The following is a 19,608-nucleotide window of genomic DNA, read 5'->3' as shown; positions in this document are numbered from 1 at the left end:
AGAAGTATATATCAACGGGGTGGGGAGGTCGGCCCACTATTGTAATGTGGAAAACAACAGCTCTGCCCCCCCCAAAGAGAAACGTTTCTCAACTTTCATTGGTCAGGAGAGACGTCTACCTTTCGTGAATCGGATGGCGATTGGATGGCTGTGGCGGGGCAGTAGCTTTGGATTGGGTGGCTGGGGTGGCTCGACGGTTTTGGGCGAGTCGCCGTGTGGCGGCGGCTGCGGTGCGGGCTCTGAAGGGAAAATGTCGGGCCGCGAGGCCCCTGATGGCAAAAAGTTGATTCGGTCCCCTAGTGGGCTCCGAATGGTCCCCGAAAGCCGGGCTGCGCAGAGCCCTTTCGGACTGGAAGAGCCGCCGTGGGTGCCGGATAAGGAGGTAACGGTGGTAGGGCTGCTCAGGTCTGGACGCTATTCCGTATATCTCGCCTCCCTCCTTTCGGGCTTTGCCGCCCTCCGCCAAAGGCTCTCCCATCAGTCCCTATTCGTCACGAGACGGTTGGATGGTGGAAAAACCAGGCCCTTCGCGGAACTCCAGTTGTGCTCTACGCCAGCGTTTCCCAACCTTAGGAACTTGAAGATACGTGGACTTCAACTCCCAGAATTCCCCAGCCAGCTATGCTGGCTGGGGAATTCTGGGAGTTGAAGTCCACGCATCTTCAAGTTCCTAAGGTTGGGAAACACTGCTCTACGCCTCGTCTCCCATTTTTTTTTTTACCTCAGGTCTTCCCCCCCCCCCCACCTGGAATGAAAGTCCTGCCGCGACGCTCAAAGCTCGCCCTTCAGGCTGATTGGGTCGATTCTCTGAACGGCCTGCCTTCAAATCACCCTTCCAAGTAGTGGAACATCGGAACAGTTTGCTGAAAACGGGGCTGGCACTTTGATGTGCTGTTCTTCTGTTCGCCAGCAGAGGGTGCCTTGAGTAGAAAATAGTGGCTTGATTAGAGAGGGGGGGTCCCCGATGACTGCGGTATTTGGGAGCTACCCAAAAGTTGGTTGTAACATAAGCGGCTGTATAAACCAGGGGTCTTCAAACTTGGCCCTTTTATGACTTGTGGACTTCAACTCCCAGAATTCCTCAGCCAGCAAAGCTGGCTGAGGAATTCTGGGAGTTGAAGTCCACAAGTCATAAAAGGGCCAAGTTTGAAGACCCCCTGGTATAAACGCTTTACACGAAATAAAAGAGTGAAGTTCTCTATTTGAAACAATGATCTTAGAAAAATAAGGTTTACTTTCAACGATGGATGATGGATCAAGTATGTGTTTTGTGGAGGAAACTAGTTTGGGCGAGGGATTTGAAGGGAGAAGTATTCTGCTCGTTTATGGCATTCCCATTCGTGGGAATAATAAGGAAATTGATCACGCAGCTAAGGAGACCTAGAAAACAAATCACGGCTTGGAAAGAAAAACTGAGGTGAAGGGAGAAGCTGCAGGATCTTAAGCAGAAGCGGCAGAAGAACAGCCAGTGTTTCAGACTTATTACTGAAACAAGAAAGGTGCAAATGTACTCAGTAGAGCCGTGGTTTTGCAACATACTACTATACGCACCAGAATTGACAGCATACATATAATAAATCGTTGCAAATGTTAGGTTGAAAAAACACACACAAGTGCTTAGCTAAATGTGTTGTGCGTATTTTGTCAAATGCTGGAAAATCATGAATTACCAAAGTTTCAATAACATTGCAAACAATACCACTTCTAGGATGTTTGTTAAATGATGTCAGAAATAGATAATATTTGTATAGAAAGTAGGTTGAAGCTTGTTGGAGCTTAGAATGTTATCCAAGAACAATAAGATAAAGTACATTTCACAGCAGCCCAACATATTTTATGTTCCATGAATTATGAAAAATATCGGCAGTATATATTGTTATGTGGAGGAAGAAATTTTTGTGATTGAAACTCTTGTAAAATACAAGTCTTCATAATATTATATGTGAAGAATAACATTCTGTAGTAATCTCTGTTTCTTCAGGGCTACCTCCCCTTTCCCCATATAACATTTTTATGCCCAATATAAATTGGTGTTTTTATCCTTTCACATAAAGTGATATTTCAAGCACTGTCTGGAAAATATGTGGTATAAAGGTGAAGAAAATCAAGTGGATGGGAATCAGTTAAAGTTCATTAGAAGAAATGGTAACATCGAGATTGATTTCAAGCAGTTTTAAATCTGGGCTTTAGATGTGATCTCAGAAAGTAGTCCTTAGATGGGTCATGCTAATTGTGCTTGAATTTAAACTACAGATGATCTTGTATTTTTTTTTGTTTTAGTAGGAAAATATGGTACAGAAAAATGATCTCTGTAGAAGCATTTTATGAGGCTTACTCATGTAAATCAATGAAGCTCTTTAGAACTGTGTCACATAATATGCCATGTATTCTTTTAGTCCTTGGCTGAAACAGTCAAATTTTAATATGTTTGTATTATTATTTTATAGTGTCCTAGATGTATGCAGTGCAATACAAAGTTTGACTTCATAACCAGAAAGGTAAGAGTTTGGATGCAAATTTATTGTAGAGCATTCTCCTGAAAGCAATAAAATGTCCTCACCACAGTTGTCACTATTGAGTAGAATGTTCTGCATACCAAATGAATGTGTTATACTGGTAGCTGTAGCATTTAGGATAGCAGTAGTTTGTACTGAAAAAACTTAGTGTAGCTTATATTGAACATAATAATGATACCAATTTTTCTTTATGGTTTTTCTATCTTCTTGAAATTGCATTGTGAACACTTAAAATTTTCAGTAGATGAATTTATTTTTTCAACTTCTACAGCTGCACATCTCAGCCAATGACTTTGGGCAGCTTAATGATAAAAATATAAAAACAAAACATTTAAAACAATAGAAACATCCAAAATAAATATATACAGCAAATCATTAAGCAACAGGAAATAAAAAACGGGGTCTTTAACCCATTCAAAGTCCTAGGCTCAAGTTTAGCTGGATAGCACCTTCAAAATGTGTATCATTTGCTTTAAGTATAAGCCAGAATTACAAATCTCGCTATACATGAACACTACATATGCAATAATAAGTACTTTCACAAATTTGGCTCTCTTTTACATTGTTACCCTGGAGGCAGTTACGGTTCGTTCTCTAATTAGATTTCTTTTTAGTCAAGCCATGCAAGCAATACACATTACAGTTGAAAACTGCATACTGTGCATATGCTTTTTAATGCTACAGATTTGCTGTGTCCACATATTAATTCAGGGTGTATTTGATTTTGATTTCTTGAATAAACCAGCTGGCCAGGTTGTACTTAGGCTTTTAAACCAAGGTTAAACATAAGACACATAATTTTAGGGCTAAATGAACAATTTTAGGCCTAAATGAAATAAAAAGTTTGCATGATGTATGGATTTAGCTGTTTTGCTTTACAATTATATCATGAATATTATGTGATTATGTAAATTCTGTATTTATATCAGTTATATGCTTTATAATTTCTCAAACAATGTAATTGCTTTCTTGTGTTGCAACTTCACTGAGTTTTTGATAAGCAATTACAGTAACAAAAATCATTTCAAAACTGTAGATATAAGAATGCAATATTGCATAGGGCTGCCAGAATAAAAATCTGGATGGCACAGTAGTTCTACTACTATGTAATGTTCATTCAGATTATTACAATCCTGATCTGGTAGCCCTAAAATTTCACATCAGAAAGATGTTTGTTTGACAAACATAATTTGGATAGGCAAGTTATCCTTCAGATAGTGAAGGAAATATTTGGGTTGATCAAATGTCATTTTCACATGGTATGTGAAGCTGTTGATAGCTTAACTATGGACTATTGAAAAAACCCAAGATATCTCATTCATAGAGTATATTAAACCTTGTATTGGTAGAATTTTTGCAATTCTTAAAGGATAAGATGTGATTTGTTTGTGGGCTTTATATGTTACTTGAATACTTCCAGAATTCATCCCTCCCTTCCTTCCTCCCTCCCTCCCTCCCTTCCTTCCTTCCTTCCTTCCTTCCTTCCTTCCTTCCTTCCTTCCTTCCTTCCTTCCTTCCCTGTCTCCCTCAGTTTTGTGATATGGAGATTACGAAATTTATTAAGCACTGTTTATATTCCCTAAATATATAACTTTTAGCTCAGTTAAGTACTTGTTGATCAAATGTCATTTTCACATGGTATGTGAAGCTGTTGATAGCTTAACTATGGACTATTGAAAAAACCCAAGATATCTCATTCATAGAGTATATTAAACCTTGTATTGGTAGAATTTTTGCAATTCTTAAAGGATAAGATGTGATTTGTTTGTGGGCTTTATATGTTACTTGAATACTTCCAGAATTCATCCCTCCCTTCCTTCCTTCCTTCCTCCCTCCCTCCCTCCCTTCCTTCCTTCCTTCCTTCCTTCCTTCCTTCCTTCCCTGTCTCCCTCAGTTTTGTGATATGGAGATTACGAAATTTATTAAGCACTGTTTATATTCCCTAAATATATAACTTTTAGCTCAGTTAAGTACTTGTTTGCTGATATTATTATATTTCTACACCACCCATCTCACCTAAATTACTCTGCGCATTTGATACTTGAAGCTTGCTGACTGTGCTTGTTTTTTTAGAACAGGGAAAGGAAAACGCTGCTTATTGTACTCTGCATTTTCATGGACTGATTGCTAGACTTCCATGGAAACTAAGGAAGTAGTGCAATGTGATCTGCAAAGACAGCTTTCTCTAGCACATGAGAGTTTAGTCCTAATTCAGACATTTTTCTCAATTTGATTTTGCAAACATTCTGATGTTTTTTTAAACATGGCCTATCAGGATTTTATCCTCTTTATCCTCCTTGTACTTCTGCTACAGTATTCTATCTGCCTGATAGAATTTGCAGTAGATCAGAATCAAATATTTTAAATATAGTGATCCAATTTTGGTTAATATCTCTCTCTTTCCTCCATTCCAGCATCATTGCAGGAGATGTGGAAAGTGCTTTTGTGATAAATGCTGCAGCAAGAAAGTGCCTCTGCCTCGTATGTACTTTGTTGATCCTGTACGCCAGTGTGCTGAATGTGCTCTCATTTCTCAGAAAGAAATGGAGTTCTACGACAGGCAACTCAAAGTACTTATGAATGGTAAGTACTGAGTATAGATTCTTATTTGACTTGCTAAAAGACAATATATAAGAGTTTGTTTTGGGTGATACACTTAATAATAGTAATAAATAAATAACATAAAACAGGATTGTGAAATTTGAACCAAAAATTATAGTTGGCCATTAAGTGGTATATTGAAGGCAGTAGTGGATAGTAGAAGGCAAAAACTATATTGGATTTTGTTAAATTTGGGTAATACCAGTACAAGTTTAGTCATTATATATTAATTTTCTCTTTAGTGATTGCACTTCAGTAACAATACTTGCATGTCTTAGGGAAAAGTACTGAAGGTTTTGGGTCTGCATAAATTTTGGAGCTTCAGCTTGGGATTTTCTGGTATAAGTAAATGTTTGGATTCCAGAATGAAAAATGAGAAACCTCTGTCCCATTATAATTGGAATAATCTAGATATGTCCAATTTTTTTCCTCTTAATAACAAAAGTTCTGAGAAAGGTTAATAAACATTAACTCTGTATAGTAAGATTGAGAATTGCACATGTAAGCTTGTTTTAATTTTATTGTATTTATAAAATGTATCTTTAATTCTTTTTCTTCTGTTTCTGCAATGTTTAGGTGCTACATTCTTCGTAACTCCAGGGACATCAGAAACAACAGAAATGATGGTTTGTCGACTTTCCAACAACCAGAGGTAAGAAGAGTGTTGTGTTTGCTAGTACTAATTGAATCAGTTGAAATCTTTTTCTGAAAAATATTATCTTTGCTACATATTTTGTCTTAATGTTTTGAAGAATTACCTAAGAAACCTGCCAGCTGTTATTTCCAAAGTGTCATCTGAGCAATATTGCTTTGACTTGCTCTTAGCAGAAAATTGATACTTTTTCAGTTTCCATTTTTGAAGCTTTTGGCTGTGGTATGTATTATTTGCTGTTTTTCTTATAATTTAATAAGTAGGCTAGTGTACCTTATTAATTTTCTGGTATTGGTTATTGTATAAGCATGATCTTACTGGAGGAATACATTTTAATATTTTAGAAAGATACATTTCAACTCATATCAATAGATTAATCTTTAGCAAGTTGGGAAAATCAATACCTTTCATTATTTTATAAAGCTTTAAGGAGGTAGTTGTTTTGACATATGGTAATTTGTTTACAAGTATAGAAGTGATGACAGAATTTAGGAGATTTCCTTGGATAGCTTTTCCTGTTACGAACACTTTCAAAAAATTTGTTTGAGAATGAATAGTGTGTGTGTTTTGTGTGTGTGTATGTGTGTGTGTTTAAAACTAGAAACAAGGGTCACCAAGACTTAAAAATTTATTAAAACTGAGCTTTCGTCAGCACCTGCTGACATCGTCAGAGTATAAGCTAAGATTGGGAAGCATGTTCTTAATAGTCGGTGAGGCCAGAAATCAGACGTCAGCGCGCTTGACGGAGACAGGACCGATGCAATTGATTGCAGGAGGGCGGGAGCGGAATAGACCTGCTACACGCTCATTAGCCAAACTACTGGCCTCACAGAGACTATAAGAATGTGCTTCCCAATCCTGGCTTATACTCTGACGACGTCAGCAGGTGCTGACGAAAGTTCAGTTTTAATAAATTTTTAAGTCTTGGTGATCCTTGTTTCTAGTTTTAAACATGTATATACCCAAGATTCATATTTTTAGGACTATTTACACACACACACACACACACACACAAACACACACACACGTGCACACACACACACAAACACAAATAGGTTCTACCAATAATGAGTAAGAATTTTTAACAAATGTAATGTTTTATAATTATATAAATGATTTATTTTCTACTATGGGACTTAGTATTGTAAGAATTACTAAGTATACATGAAATGAACATCATTTTTTCTCTAATTTGTGCAGGTATCTGTTTTTGGATGGAGAAAGCCATTATGAAATAGAAATTTCACATATCTCCACGGTCCAAATTCTTACTGAAGGATTTACTCCTGGAGGTAATTTGTTTATTAAGCATAAATAGTAACTAGGAACCTGCAGCTCAGATCACTGGGTTTTGCTCTTCATAGTTTAAGCCTTCCAGATTATAGTGTTGAAACCATAATTTAGAGAATTCATCTATCAGTATAGGCAACACAATACATTGCATCTCTCTTCCCTGCATGATTCCTTACTAGCGGTAAATATTTCCTCATTGCTTCTCTTTAGTCTTTTTCTATTGCCGTTTTTTAACTTTGCCTTTCAAATGTCTACTATTTTATCCAGCTTTCTTTAGTGTCTTTCTTGTCAAATCTTCCTAGAATTCTATTCATATTAATAGTTAACTTCTTGGGATATTTTCTTAGATTGCTTCTTAATGGCAAGCATTCTGCAACATATTTGTCTCTGAGTTCTCTTCTTGTGGAATACATATCTTATCTGAAATATATCTTGTACGGGGTAGGCAACCTCAGCTCTTTTATGACTCATGGACTTCAACTCCCAGAATTCCTGAGTCAGCTATGCTGACTCAGGAATTCTGGGAGTTAAAGTTCATGAGTCATAAAAGAGCCGAGGTTGCCTATCCCTGGTCTAGTAGTTAAACTGCTGCACCAGGATAGGACAGTCCTGCTTCAGTCCAGCAAAAGAAGTTATTTGGGTGTCCTGGGGCTGGTCTCTTAGCCCAACCAATAATTGTTGTGGAGGAGAAAAATGAAAAAAAAAAGATTTGTGAACCTCTGTAGAAAATGTATGATACAATCAAATAAGTAAAATGGGAACTGGCTTCCTTTCGTCAGGAATCATTTTAGCATTGTGAAGGTAGTGGTAGTGATTTAGATAGCAATAGTTCAGAAACATCCAGTCTGAGAATTTTGTGATATAATGAACTTACAATTGTTAATACATTAGTGAGCAATTACAGCCACGCAGTACATATACGTGATTGCTTAGACACCTCTGTTTTCAGTTTAGAATATTAGTAGCTTTTGCACTTTCCGATTAATACATATGCTAATGAACAAATTTTTTTATATAATTAAGTATAATTATTGCATGTATCACATTTGTGCACAATGAAAGTGTTGAATATATTAACTGTCAGATAATACTTATTGCTATCATACTAGAGCTTGCAAATATTTATTTATTGTATTTCTTAACCACCCATCTCTCTCAGAGAGGGGCTCTAGACAGTGTACAATATAATGAATAAAATTTAAAAAAATCAGAATTAATTTAAGATTTAAAAGGTTTAAAAATATAAACAATATATAAAATTTCAGAAGATGAAAAATTCCAAGATGGGGGCTTAGCAATTGTTAATACAGGTGGGGAAAATTCTCAAGGGGCCAGCCAGCTACAGAGTTGTATGGACCTCTTTGTCCCCCATGTAAGGCGGGTTGGCCAAGTTTTGACTCCTTTGAAGAACGCCAAGAGATTGGGGGCTTTCCTCATCTCTGAAGGCAGGGTGTTCCACAGTGTAGGGTAGTGGCAAAGGACCATCCTGTAGACCCTGCCTGTCGAAATTCTTTGACTGCAGCGTACTTTCCTTGCCTGAATGAGTGGGATGGGTTGATGTAATGGGATGAAGCCAGTTCTGTAGGTAGCCTGACCCTTTGCCATGTAGGGTTTTATAGGTGATGATCAACACCAAGAATTGGACCAGGAAGCAAACTGGTACCTAATGCAGTTTGTGGAGCAAAGCTGTTATATGTGCCCTTCTTTGGGCACCCAGTATGGTTTGCACAGCCGATTCTACACTGTTGAAGCTTCCAGATACTTTTGAAAGGTAGCCCCAGGCAGAGTGGTTGCAATAGACCAATTAGGACAGACATGTCAAACACAAGGCCCGGGGGCCAGATTCGGCCCGTGAAGTGGTTTCATGCGGCCCGCGAAGCCATCCTGGAAACAGTGAGGGAACGGCCCCCGCTGCCTTGGCCCTGGCCCAGAGACCCTCCTTCTGCCAGAGACCCTCAGATCTGTCCCACTCCTGCCCAGGCCCCCATAGGCACCCTTGATGCAAACAATGTAGAGCTGGCCACACCCACCCAGTAGGACACACACACACTAGCCACGCCCACCTAGTAGGCCACGCCCACCCAGGCCATACCCACCCGGCCCCCTGAGGGCAACTGCAATGCTGATGCGGCCCTCAGTGAAATTGAGTTTGACACCCCTGAATTAGGAGATGACCAAAGCATGAGTGACAGAATGGTAGGCCTCCCTGTCCGGGAAGGGGCATAACTGGCACACAATGCAGCAGGAGCCGTGAGTCCAAGAGGTTCTCCAAGTTACACACTGGGACTGTCTGGGGTAGTGCAACTTCATCCAGGACCAACAATGATAAATTCCTGGATACAGAGGGTCCCACCCACAGCCATGCCTTCTTATCAGGGTTCAATTGAAGTCTGTTATTTCTCATCCAGACCCCCACAGCCTCCAGGCACCACAAAAAGCCATCCACGGCGTCACTCATTTCACTTGGAACAAAGATATATAGCTGGATGTCATTGGCATATTGGTGATACTGTCCAAAAGAACCTCAAGCCTAAAAACAAATTGAGTACCTTACTTTTATGAAGCTTATAAACATAGCTTTTTATAAAAGCATTTTATTTACAATTTTTCCCTTGTACTAATCTTTTTGATTTTGTTGCTGATTCCAATTCAGAAATCTTTACTGTTTGAAACAAAACAATATTTATTTACCTGAAGTGGAGCTTGTTTACAATAGGAATGAGACTTTGAACTTCCAATTTACTAGTATTTACACTTTTTGTAAATAATAAAATATTTATTTTAGATAGTAGCTTCTGCCACAGATGTAAGCATGTAATTAGGACTTGTTTCTCACTTCATTAACCTAGCAAAAAAGATTGATACTGGCTGTACTTGCAGTATGTCACAAAGTTACAAGTATTCCATGAGAAACTCAGTCATTGTTTCTTTCCAACCCTTGTTTTTAGTGTGTGTGTGTGTGTGTGTGTATAAATTCAAAATAAACTCAAATAAAACAAGAAACATGATGGGAAGTATGCTGCAAATCAGATACTCTCAATTATTTGGAATTACTTTTAGCTGGTATTAGCAAAAGGATGACTTCCTAAAGATGTGATTGGTAATTAAATCAGTGTAAAACCTGTTGTGTTCAATTACTTAGAATCATTGAGAGTCTAGCTATATGCATAATCATTGTAGAATGTAATTTAAAAATATTTCTATTTGTACATTTTAAAAGTAATGTGGAACTGTATTATGAACAAATATGCCAGCCCATTATTAAAGCACATAGTTTTAAGAAAATTTTGGATTTCAATAGCTCATTTTTTATTTTTCCTTAACATTGTGTTAGTCACAAAAGTAACTACTATATATAAGAAATATTTCATTAATGCCAGTTCTGAAAAATGCAAGATTTTGCTGACTTTTAAACCATTAAAACTAGATTATATAAAAATGCAGTGGTGAGAATTAAGGAAAAAAAGAATAGTAAAATCTGAGACCAGGGTTTCACGTATTCTGTCACTGGATTAAATTGCATTCATATCCATTTCTGGTCTGTAGCTTTCTGTATGTTTTCCCAAATGACTTGATCCTATCTGTTTAATTTTTATGGCTATAAATTGAATCTTCATTTTAAACCACCTGTATTTCTTTTTATTAACATTTCTCTTCATTGCTTGCCTGCTTCCTTGATGTAGAAAACGACATTCATACTTATACCTGCCTCTTGGAAAGTGAACACATTATGGAAGGTCAGCACTGGAACTCATTACTCCTAAGCATGCTTTTTGTGTTATTTCTTCAGGATGTGAGGCCTAGTGCAGATAGTTTTTTTGTGGGAATGTTTCCTTAGTGGCTGAACATTAGATCCATTCATGATCAACCATCTTGATGGCCAACTAGCATTCTCCAGGCTACATCTAGCCACTGTTCCTTTTTTCATCTCCTTGTCTGATAGCTAGGCTTGGGTTACAAAAGTTAAACATTAAAAGAAGTTATGTTAGGCTGAAATATTAAAACTAAAAAGTATCTTGGTATTCTTTTATTGAAGTAAGTCAGAGATGCTTTGCTTTTCTCCAAAATTATGTGTAAATTTATTTACTTGGGTTCAGTGAAGAGATTTGTCTGTCATAAATGAAACTGTCAAGAAGAGTTTTTTTGTGAGTAGGGGTTGGGTGGTTTCTGCTTAAGAAAAAAAGATTTGATTATTTCATAATTCCAGGTGAGATGGGGAAAGTTGTAAAAAAGAAAACCCTTTCACTGGATGAATATCATAAATCCAATAGAAGATGGTTTCAACTTTGCCCCCCTCCCCCAGCAGAGATGTGAAACTATTTTAGGCCAAGGATCTGACTTGATGTTGGAAAAAATGGGAAAGATCAGGATTAGGAAGACAGAAGAGGTTATATTTGATATAAATTTAAAATAATTTTAAAATGATAACACTGTAGAAAAGATTTAATACACCGCTTAGCACAGGCACAGCAGCTGCGTACCCTATCTTTCTACAGAATTGCACCTAACAAATCTGAGCAAATACTTTAGGCTATGACCTCACTGTTGAAGTGGCAGCACTTATTATTGTTTCTGGTTGCTTCACTGCCTTTCCTGACTGATATGTCACATTGAGAAACCTGTAATACCTCTCTGTTTGCAACACTACAGTCATCTATGGTCACTTCCATTGCATGCATCACTCTGAAAATGGGGTTGGGTAGGTGATAGCTTTGAGTAGATGAATTAAAATGACAGTTTTCAGGAAGTAACCACAATTAGTTACCCAAGGCAAAGGATTCATTCTGCCTTACCAATAGACCAGTTCTGATTACATCAGTTTGAACACTGTGTATAAAGTTACATAGGATTTGTATATTCAGCTTTTTAAATATCTACAATAAACTTAGAATGTAATATGGCTTCATACTGTTAATTGGACTGTGCAACTGTTCAGATTCATTTCCAAAGGGTGATTCAGATTTCTTGGAGAAAATATAGTATCTGTTTGCAATTTTTAAAACAGCAATGTCTTTCCCTTGACTGCTTTCTGCAATTGCCAAGTGATCCTGGGAAAACATGTATCTGCTTTGAAGAGCTTCAGGAAAAATACTAAGTTTATGTCTTGCACCCGTTGAAATACTATTTTGGAACATGCTTCAAAAATCAAATAGCCTTGTTGCTAGATCAGTGTTAAAAAATAGCCATTTTTTAAAAATATTTTTGTCTCAGGATTATTTTAGCATGTTGACTTTTTTGATCAAACAAAACTGAAAAGAATATTGTATTAGTTTTACCTGTTGTTGAATCACCTCTATGTTGTTTAAACTATTAAATCACAGTTTAGGTATCTTAGAAAGCTCACTATGGTTCATATTCACAATTTAATTATATTACTTTTCACTCAAATACATTTATCATTGCATAAAATAGAATAATTTAATGGACTTGTTTTAGTATTCTCACATTAACACAATTCAAGAGCTGTGCGTTAGTTATGTATTTCTTACAATATATTCAGAGAAATTACAACCCCAAAATTATTTTTGATACTATTTCCATTAGTTAAGTCAGCTTCATAAAATGCTAATCTTCTAAAAATGAGAAATGTGTCTACATAAAAATATGGCAGAAGAGAATTCCAGTCTTACATCTCTACTCATGAAAGAGTAACAACATCAGTTCTTTCCCACTTCTCTTTTGTTTTCACGGTTAGTCTTTCACTTAGAACTGTAATGGAACCTGCCTATTATGGTTCGAATTTGTGACAGTTGTAAAACAGTCAGCACTGTTTTGCTGAAATTTGGAAATAAATACCAATTTTCGGCAAAAGTAAACCATCATAAAAGACTGCTGCCTGATTGTGGGATAGCCATAAATGTATCTCGGTTGCTGAGCACCTGAAGTACTGTCATGTGACCAAAAGGGGGAGACCATCATAACTTTGAATCTGAGTCATAAGTAGCTCCCCATTGTAACTTGGAACAGTCGCTCAGGTTGCAAGTCAACGTTTACCTATATTCTTTCCAAAACAATAGAGTCTTGGGAAGAAATTATGTAGATGGATTTGAGAGCAGGATAACAGAATGGGACTAAATTTGATATAGGAGGACTGCAAAAGAAAAGATTTAATTGAACAGTGTCAGGCAGGGGCTGCAGAGAAAAGAATCTAGAAAAAAACACCTCCCAATGCTTTCCTGAAAGGCAGTTGGGCAGAAGGTTGACATGACCTTTTCAATCATGTGATCTAAAACACAACTATTTTAAAGTGTTAGAATTCAAGGAGCCATCCTCTGTATGTGCTTTGTTATTCTCAAATCAGCAGCTTCTGCATTTGTGCAACAGTACAAGTACAAGAATTTAGAACTCTGTATGTTTGATTTTTTTTCTTTATACTAAAAAGGAATAAACGGACTTTGCCTTTGTAATATTTCTCGGACACTTCTAATGTTATAAATGAATGTAGATTTTTTTTAAAAAAAAATCTTAATTGCAGATTTTAGTGGTTTTAGTTGGGGTTTTCATGTCAATTCTCAACCAACAATCTCACAGGAAAAATTTATTCACAATTGTGCCTTCAAAATACATGTCAACTTGTAATGCAGGAGATGGGTACAAGTATTTTATTGTTATTGTTGTTGAAGCAGTATTGAATTTGGGATGTAATCATAAATGTGGACTGACTTAAACATGACCAAGTCATATTTTAGTTCAGTTCAGTTTAATATTTTAAATAAATCTGTATTTTGCAGAATCCATGTACTGAAAGATGGTTAAAATAATTTCTGTATTGTTTAATGGATTGAATTATTTTAGTCTACTCCATGTTTTTTCCACTGTTGCAAGCTATTTAAGGTTTGTTTCATCTATTTTGTGACTTTTTACTAATAATTCAAGGGCATAGTTTTGTTTGAGCATACATCATCCAAATAAATGTGTTGTGTAATGCACATTCTCCACATGTACTCTTGAATATGATGCCTTTAAAAACACTAGTTCAGTCAGACATTTGTCTTGTAACCTCAAAGCTACCCAGTCTGAATACTTGCTCAGCCATAGTTGTTTTGCCTGTGCCTTTCTCCATATCATTATTTCTTGATGTGACTTTGTAACCTAGAGTTTAATCCATTACTCCAAAATCTTCTTTCCTTTATTTGTCAGTGACTGGGGCTAGAGATGAAAGGTTAGCCAGCCACCATTGTAGGGATAAAGCTGTATTTGCTTTGGAGTGTAAATCTGGATTACATTTAACACCACTTGAGTAAACTTCCACTTGCACAATGGGATTTCTTCTTGTTCTCCCTTTTCTAAGTCTGGTTCAGAGATTTACTCAAAAGTTTGGATTGCATTTTGGGATGTGTAATTTTTCTGGTGATAGAATCCATTCTGTCAAAAAAAAGCAGCTATGGTTTGGTACAGTCCTTTGTATTTGTAACAAAGTATTTTTCCCTCCCCCCCCCTTTAGGAGGCAATACTCGTGCTACAGGTATGCTACTTCAGTACAAAGTACCAGGATCAGATGAATTCAAACAGATTAAATTTACTGCTGGTGAAGATTTCAATTCCAATAAAAAGCTATCAGCTACCTGGCTAGCAGCAATGCATAAGGTAACTAAAGCAATTGTTAATTAAATTATGTCTTAAAACGCCTAATTCACTGTTCGGTTATCAGCATCCAAGATGCCAATAGGAAATTGGCAAGAAACACGGTGTTAGCAATAGTCTTTTCTACCAGGAGAATCCACTGAAGTTCAGAGTCAAGATGGCAGGTATGCCATTGTAATCAAGACCACATCTTTTAAAAGAGAGTGATGTTTAGCTACCACAGACTATTAGTTAAATACTAAGTTGAGGTAGTCTTTGAGTTATGACAGCAACAGAGACCAGAATTTCCATTGTTAGTAATGTGGTCATGCAACATGACTGCATCATTTAGGCTGGCAATGTTTGCCATCCTGCTTGCCATTGTTAACCTAATCCCATGGTAATTAGGCACTTCTAGCTGCTGTAAAATGTCACAATATCCTCCCACAGTCATGTGACCACATTTTTGGCAATTGGCAACTGGTTTGCCTTTATGGCTAGTTGCAGTGCCCTACGGTCATCTGACCATGATTCGCAATCTTTTTTTATCTGTTAAACTGCTGCTGTTTAGCTTAATGATTTGCAAAAAATGTAAAAAGATGGGTCTAGTCTCGACTGCAGTGACTAAGATTGAAATTTTGGTTCCAATTATGGTAGTAAGTTGAGGACTATCTATATTATGGCCATAAACCAATATAAGTGTTTGTGTACAGTTTTTCATATAAAGAGAATCATAGTTACCTTATGAAATTCTACAAAATTTTCCATGTGCCATTTGATGAATCAGAATCTTAACATTTAGCACATCTTGCTTTGTGTTTTTCTTCTATTATAACAATTTGAATGCATTCAGAAATAATTCAGCCCCAGTGCTGAATTACATGTGCAATTCCAATAGCTTCAAACAATGACAATTCATATGCTATCCTTTCTTTTTTGTCATCTTACAGGCAGCAAAACTTCTTTATGAATCTCGGGATCAATAGGGAGTATTTTGGAATTGAGGAGAAAAGATTGGCTCTAAAAATAAGCTTACTACTTGCTATTTACACATGGTATAGGGATTTTCCCTTCCTCCTTTCCTACGTTAAATGTGGTTCATCATGTGAGCACTGGCCAATTATAATGTGAGTATTTGGACCTATAAGTATTCACTTATTTAGTGTGCAATATGTATACAGTTTATTAATGCTTTAAATAGAGCTCTGCAAGTCTGCATCTACGACTTTATTTTGTTAAATCTTATCTGCACTTAATATGTAAAATGGAAGTGTGACCTGCACTATTGCTAAATATATAGCACAACTTTTATAATGCAAATTATGTAACTCACTTAAAACCAATCCTCATTGTTCCAGAAAAAAGTTCTTCAGAAATGTAGACCTCAGGTTTTTTCCCCCAGATACCCAAATGATCTATCAAATCCACCTTAGGTATTATTTCATATAGAATCACCCTGTCTTCTGCTGAGGGGTTTGTATCATGAGATTAAAGGGGTTTTTTTGTTGTAAAATTAAGATTTACCAAATACTACAAATAGTGCTGTATAAATTGGCCTTTTTGAATGAAACTGTCAGCAAAATTGTTTTTGAGATTTTATAGACATGTTTTGTGATAATTTGAGATTTGGCTAATAAAATCTTATTAAATACTACGTAAGCTTGTCTGATGTAGCACTACTGAGAATTCATTTTAAGTAATACATAGATTGGTGTCAATTTGAACTTGATATGAAATCAAGTACAAGTTAAGCAGGAAAAATGTAAAAGTTAAATACAAATACAGAAAGTTTCTAAAGAATTCTGGTTGAAGACTTGATTTAGCACATTATTCTTAAGGACATGCAGAGAATATATAACAGCATAACGCATGTAAGATGTGTTATATGTATGAAAATTTCATAAATGACTTTCAGAAAAATCATACATGTTAAAAACAAACACCCAAAATGTCAACAATATCTTAGTAGTAGTTTATTGTGCACACTGGATTAGCAGTGTATTGCAGGCTTTTAACTTGTAATTTCATTTAGCAAATATTCTTTTACAATACCCTTTCACTTCTCGTCACACAATATATACAATTGATGCTAAACAATAATAAAAGCAAGTCACAGCACTGCATGAATGGTTATAAATTATGCACAATGTATAATGAATAAAGCCATTTGGTCTAGAATTTACTGGCAAAAAAGAAGCATGGTTACAACATAATGGGAAGTTCAAAATAGACTTTTGTATATAAAACCATGTACAATTAGTATTCCAGTGAAGTGCTTCTTTGCTTGAAAGTAGATATTGGGTTTATTGCATATCTCACCCTGGTAAGCAGGGTCACTAGAATCACAGATACTATTTCAGTCCAAAAAGTAAATCATCTCTCCTTTCTCAGCCTCAGTCTATTGAACCAACTTGTCTTTTTATTCAACCTTTGAATCACCTTCCTACTTTCACAAATAAAATTTAAACGTCCTTAAAGTAAATCTTCTAGCTTTTATAGCCTACCTCCTACCATTTCCAACTATTGCACTTTTCTTTCATAAGACATACAAGTTCCTTAAATCAGGATTGTCAAGGAAATAGAAGTCAGGATGTGTTTGAGAAATGGTAACAGAATATTGGGAAGATAAATTTGTACTGTAAGCAGAATATCAAGCAGAAACATCAAGTGAAGGAACAAGTGCAGTTTTTAGAAGTGTGCAAAATCTATTCAGCATAACTGCATCTCTGTCCTGTCAGAAACACCTTTTATATCAGAAGATTGTTCATTACTCTCAACTTGTCAACTCTTACAAGATCTTTAAAGATTTACACATTAAAATCAACATTCAATTGAATATTTTAACTGTAATGTTCTTGACATAACAGGGCAGCTACAGTGAACTATGACAGAGTAGACAGCATTATCTGCATTTTACAAAGGTTTTAACATCTAGCACTTTTAATTCAATTGGCAAAAAATACTGTAGACTGTTTGAGTACCTCTCTCAATGATTGGCATATTAATATGGAGCAGACCTCACTTACAAACTGCAGATTGAAAATCTCAAATGCTGTCTATCATATTAAACAAGAGCACCATTTAAAACAAGGATAGCTTTAATTTGTGGTGAAATGTAGTTGCAAATGTCTCCAGTGTATACTTTCCATCTTGCAGCTCCCAGAAAAAAATATTGACAAATCAAGTGATTCAGGCAAGTGTTCGCTGTCTTGGTTTTATCCTTGGGCATAACTGCAATAACATGAAATTGAAAGTAAACTTTAAAGTGCAAAAGAGTGATAAACATGTAAGGACAAAGCTGCAATATTTCTAGAAATTTTGAAGCATTATAAAAAAATGGGTATGAGGAAATGAAAAATACTTCTTGGCTATTTCCACAAATAAAATCACTTGTATATCTTGGTTTCCTTAAAGTAATGCAAAGAGATATAGCTAGTACATCATAAATTTATTAATTGACTTTTACTTTAGAATGTTTCAAATGCCACTATAAGTTACTAATATCTAAGGAATGCTGTTCTTGTCAGGTTTCCTGATATCAGAAGAAACACTGAAGAGTGCAGTGAAATAAAGTTATGGGTTCTGGCTTTTGTACAGAAAGCACCAAATTTCATTAAAAATAAAGGAGGGGGAGCCAAGGTATAGAATACCCATTTTCCCATATGAAACTTATATTCATTGTCATTTTCTGGATTTAAAGCGCAATCAATATTAGCAGTTTTTACTTTAGTCATTTCTCCAAACTCCTGAAAATAATCAGTTATCTACTTACAACTTAGATATTCAAGTGATCATCAGGAAATTCACATAAACTTTGTACCCATGCAGAGCTCTGATCAAAACCTTTGAAAGGTTTAATAAACTTTGGCATGAGTCTTTCTCCCACAAACATCTGCATACATACGCATAATTCTTGCTAATTGCTTTTTTCTAGGATCACCACAGAAATTTCTGGAGCAAACCATGGGCCTTATCTTTCTTTTCTTTTTGCTCTGCCACAGTATGACAGCTGACATCTTTTTCAAACGCTTTGTCAGGGAGAAAAGAATCCCCGCCTTTTGAGTGGCCAAACAACTTATAAACAAAAAAGCCATCTGCAGTTAAATCTACAAAGTAGCCTGAGAACCATCAATCACCAATTTTGACAGAGTTATATCTAGAACTAACAGAAAGAAGGAATGAGTTTTGAGGAAAATGGTTTAGTAACTAGTCTTAGAATCTATGGTCGTCAACACATACTTCCATAGTGTAACTGTTGGATGAGAGGACCTATTGTATCAGATGTGATCAAAAAAATTGGAAATGTTTACAGAAGTCTACTACAAGCAGTTCTTGACTTACAGCTGTTTTCTTAGTGACCTTTCCAGAGTACTTACAATCTGAATCTGATGGCAGGTGTGTGTGTCCCATGGCTGCGTTTTGGGCACTTGGCAAGTGGCCATTTGCAGTGCCTCATGGTCATGTGACTGCGTTTTATTATGGGTTTTGCAAAAAACCAGCATTTATTTCTGGGTTTTGGCAAAACTGGCCCCTACCATACAATTGGTTCACTTAACACCTTGCAAAAAAAGTCCTGATGCTCTTAGCATCTTCTTTAGTAACAAATGTAAAGAAAGAATAAAATAAAATTATGCATGAGATTACTGCATGGATATATTATTATTCTGATTATTTAAAAGAAAAAACTCCTGTGATTGGGAAGAACTATATAGTTCACAGAAACCATGATTGAAGAATGAAAGTTTCCTTCCACTGACCAGGATTCTCTAGTCTAGCCCTTCATATGGATTACTCTTACACTATGGTAATTGCACATGTAATTATTTTCTAATGGTAGGCTTTATGATAACTATTTCAAGCTATTAGAAGGTGAAGCAAAATACATTACAAAGCTGTAGATTAATCATTGGTGTTAATGGTTTCCAATGTGGTTATTCCTTGTTCATGGCTTTGGTATGAACAATCGTATATTCAGCCTAGGCA

The 19,608-nt window shown here is 36.2% G+C and overlaps 2 protein-coding genes across 6 annotated transcripts in view; one reads left to right on the top strand and one right to left on the bottom strand.

Moving 5' to 3' along the window:
* The first annotated feature begins 186 nt into the window (after positions 1-186).
* Positions 187-19,588, top strand: ZFYVE21 (zinc finger FYVE-type containing 21). Of its 4 annotated transcripts, none has more exons than XR_014492207.1 (9): positions 187-382; positions 2,448-2,498; positions 4,931-5,099; positions 5,694-5,769; positions 6,970-7,061; positions 10,746-10,799; positions 14,507-14,649; positions 15,576-15,752; positions 18,560-19,588. XR_014492207.1 is itself a non-coding variant. In XM_083360340.1 (8 exons), the coding sequence occupies exons 1-8, from the start codon at positions 251-253 to the stop codon at positions 15,609-15,611; spliced, it is 753 nt and encodes a 250-aa protein (XP_083216466.1). In that variant the 5' UTR covers positions 187-250; the 3' UTR covers positions 15,612-16,273. The 4 variants fall into 4 exon arrangements, 2 of the variants coding, with proteins under 2 accessions (XP_083216466.1, XP_083216467.1); XR_014492208.1 differs by lacking the exon at positions 18,560-19,588 and adding an exon at positions 18,153-18,455; XM_083360340.1 differs by lacking the exon at positions 18,560-19,588 and having other exon boundaries at positions 15,576-16,273.
* The window catches only part of PPP1R13B (protein phosphatase 1 regulatory subunit 13B), a 64,748-nt gene continuing 61,723 nt past the window's right edge, over positions 16,584-19,608 (bottom strand). For both annotated transcript variants that reach the window (XM_083360009.1, XM_083360010.1), the window contains one exon: positions 16,584-17,856. In XM_083360009.1, the coding sequence (XP_083216135.1) occupies positions 17,815-17,856 (42 nt within the window). In that variant the 3' untranslated portion in view covers positions 16,584-17,814. The remainder of the gene's footprint in view (positions 17,857-19,608) is intronic.

Source organism: Vipera ursinii, assembly GCF_947247035.1.
Source record: "Vipera ursinii genome assembly, chromosome: 1".
NCBI lineage: Eukaryota > Metazoa > Chordata > Lepidosauria > Squamata > Viperidae > Vipera > Vipera ursinii.
Note: the sequence above shows the minus strand (reverse complement) of the source record. Positions and strands in the feature narration are given on the sequence as shown.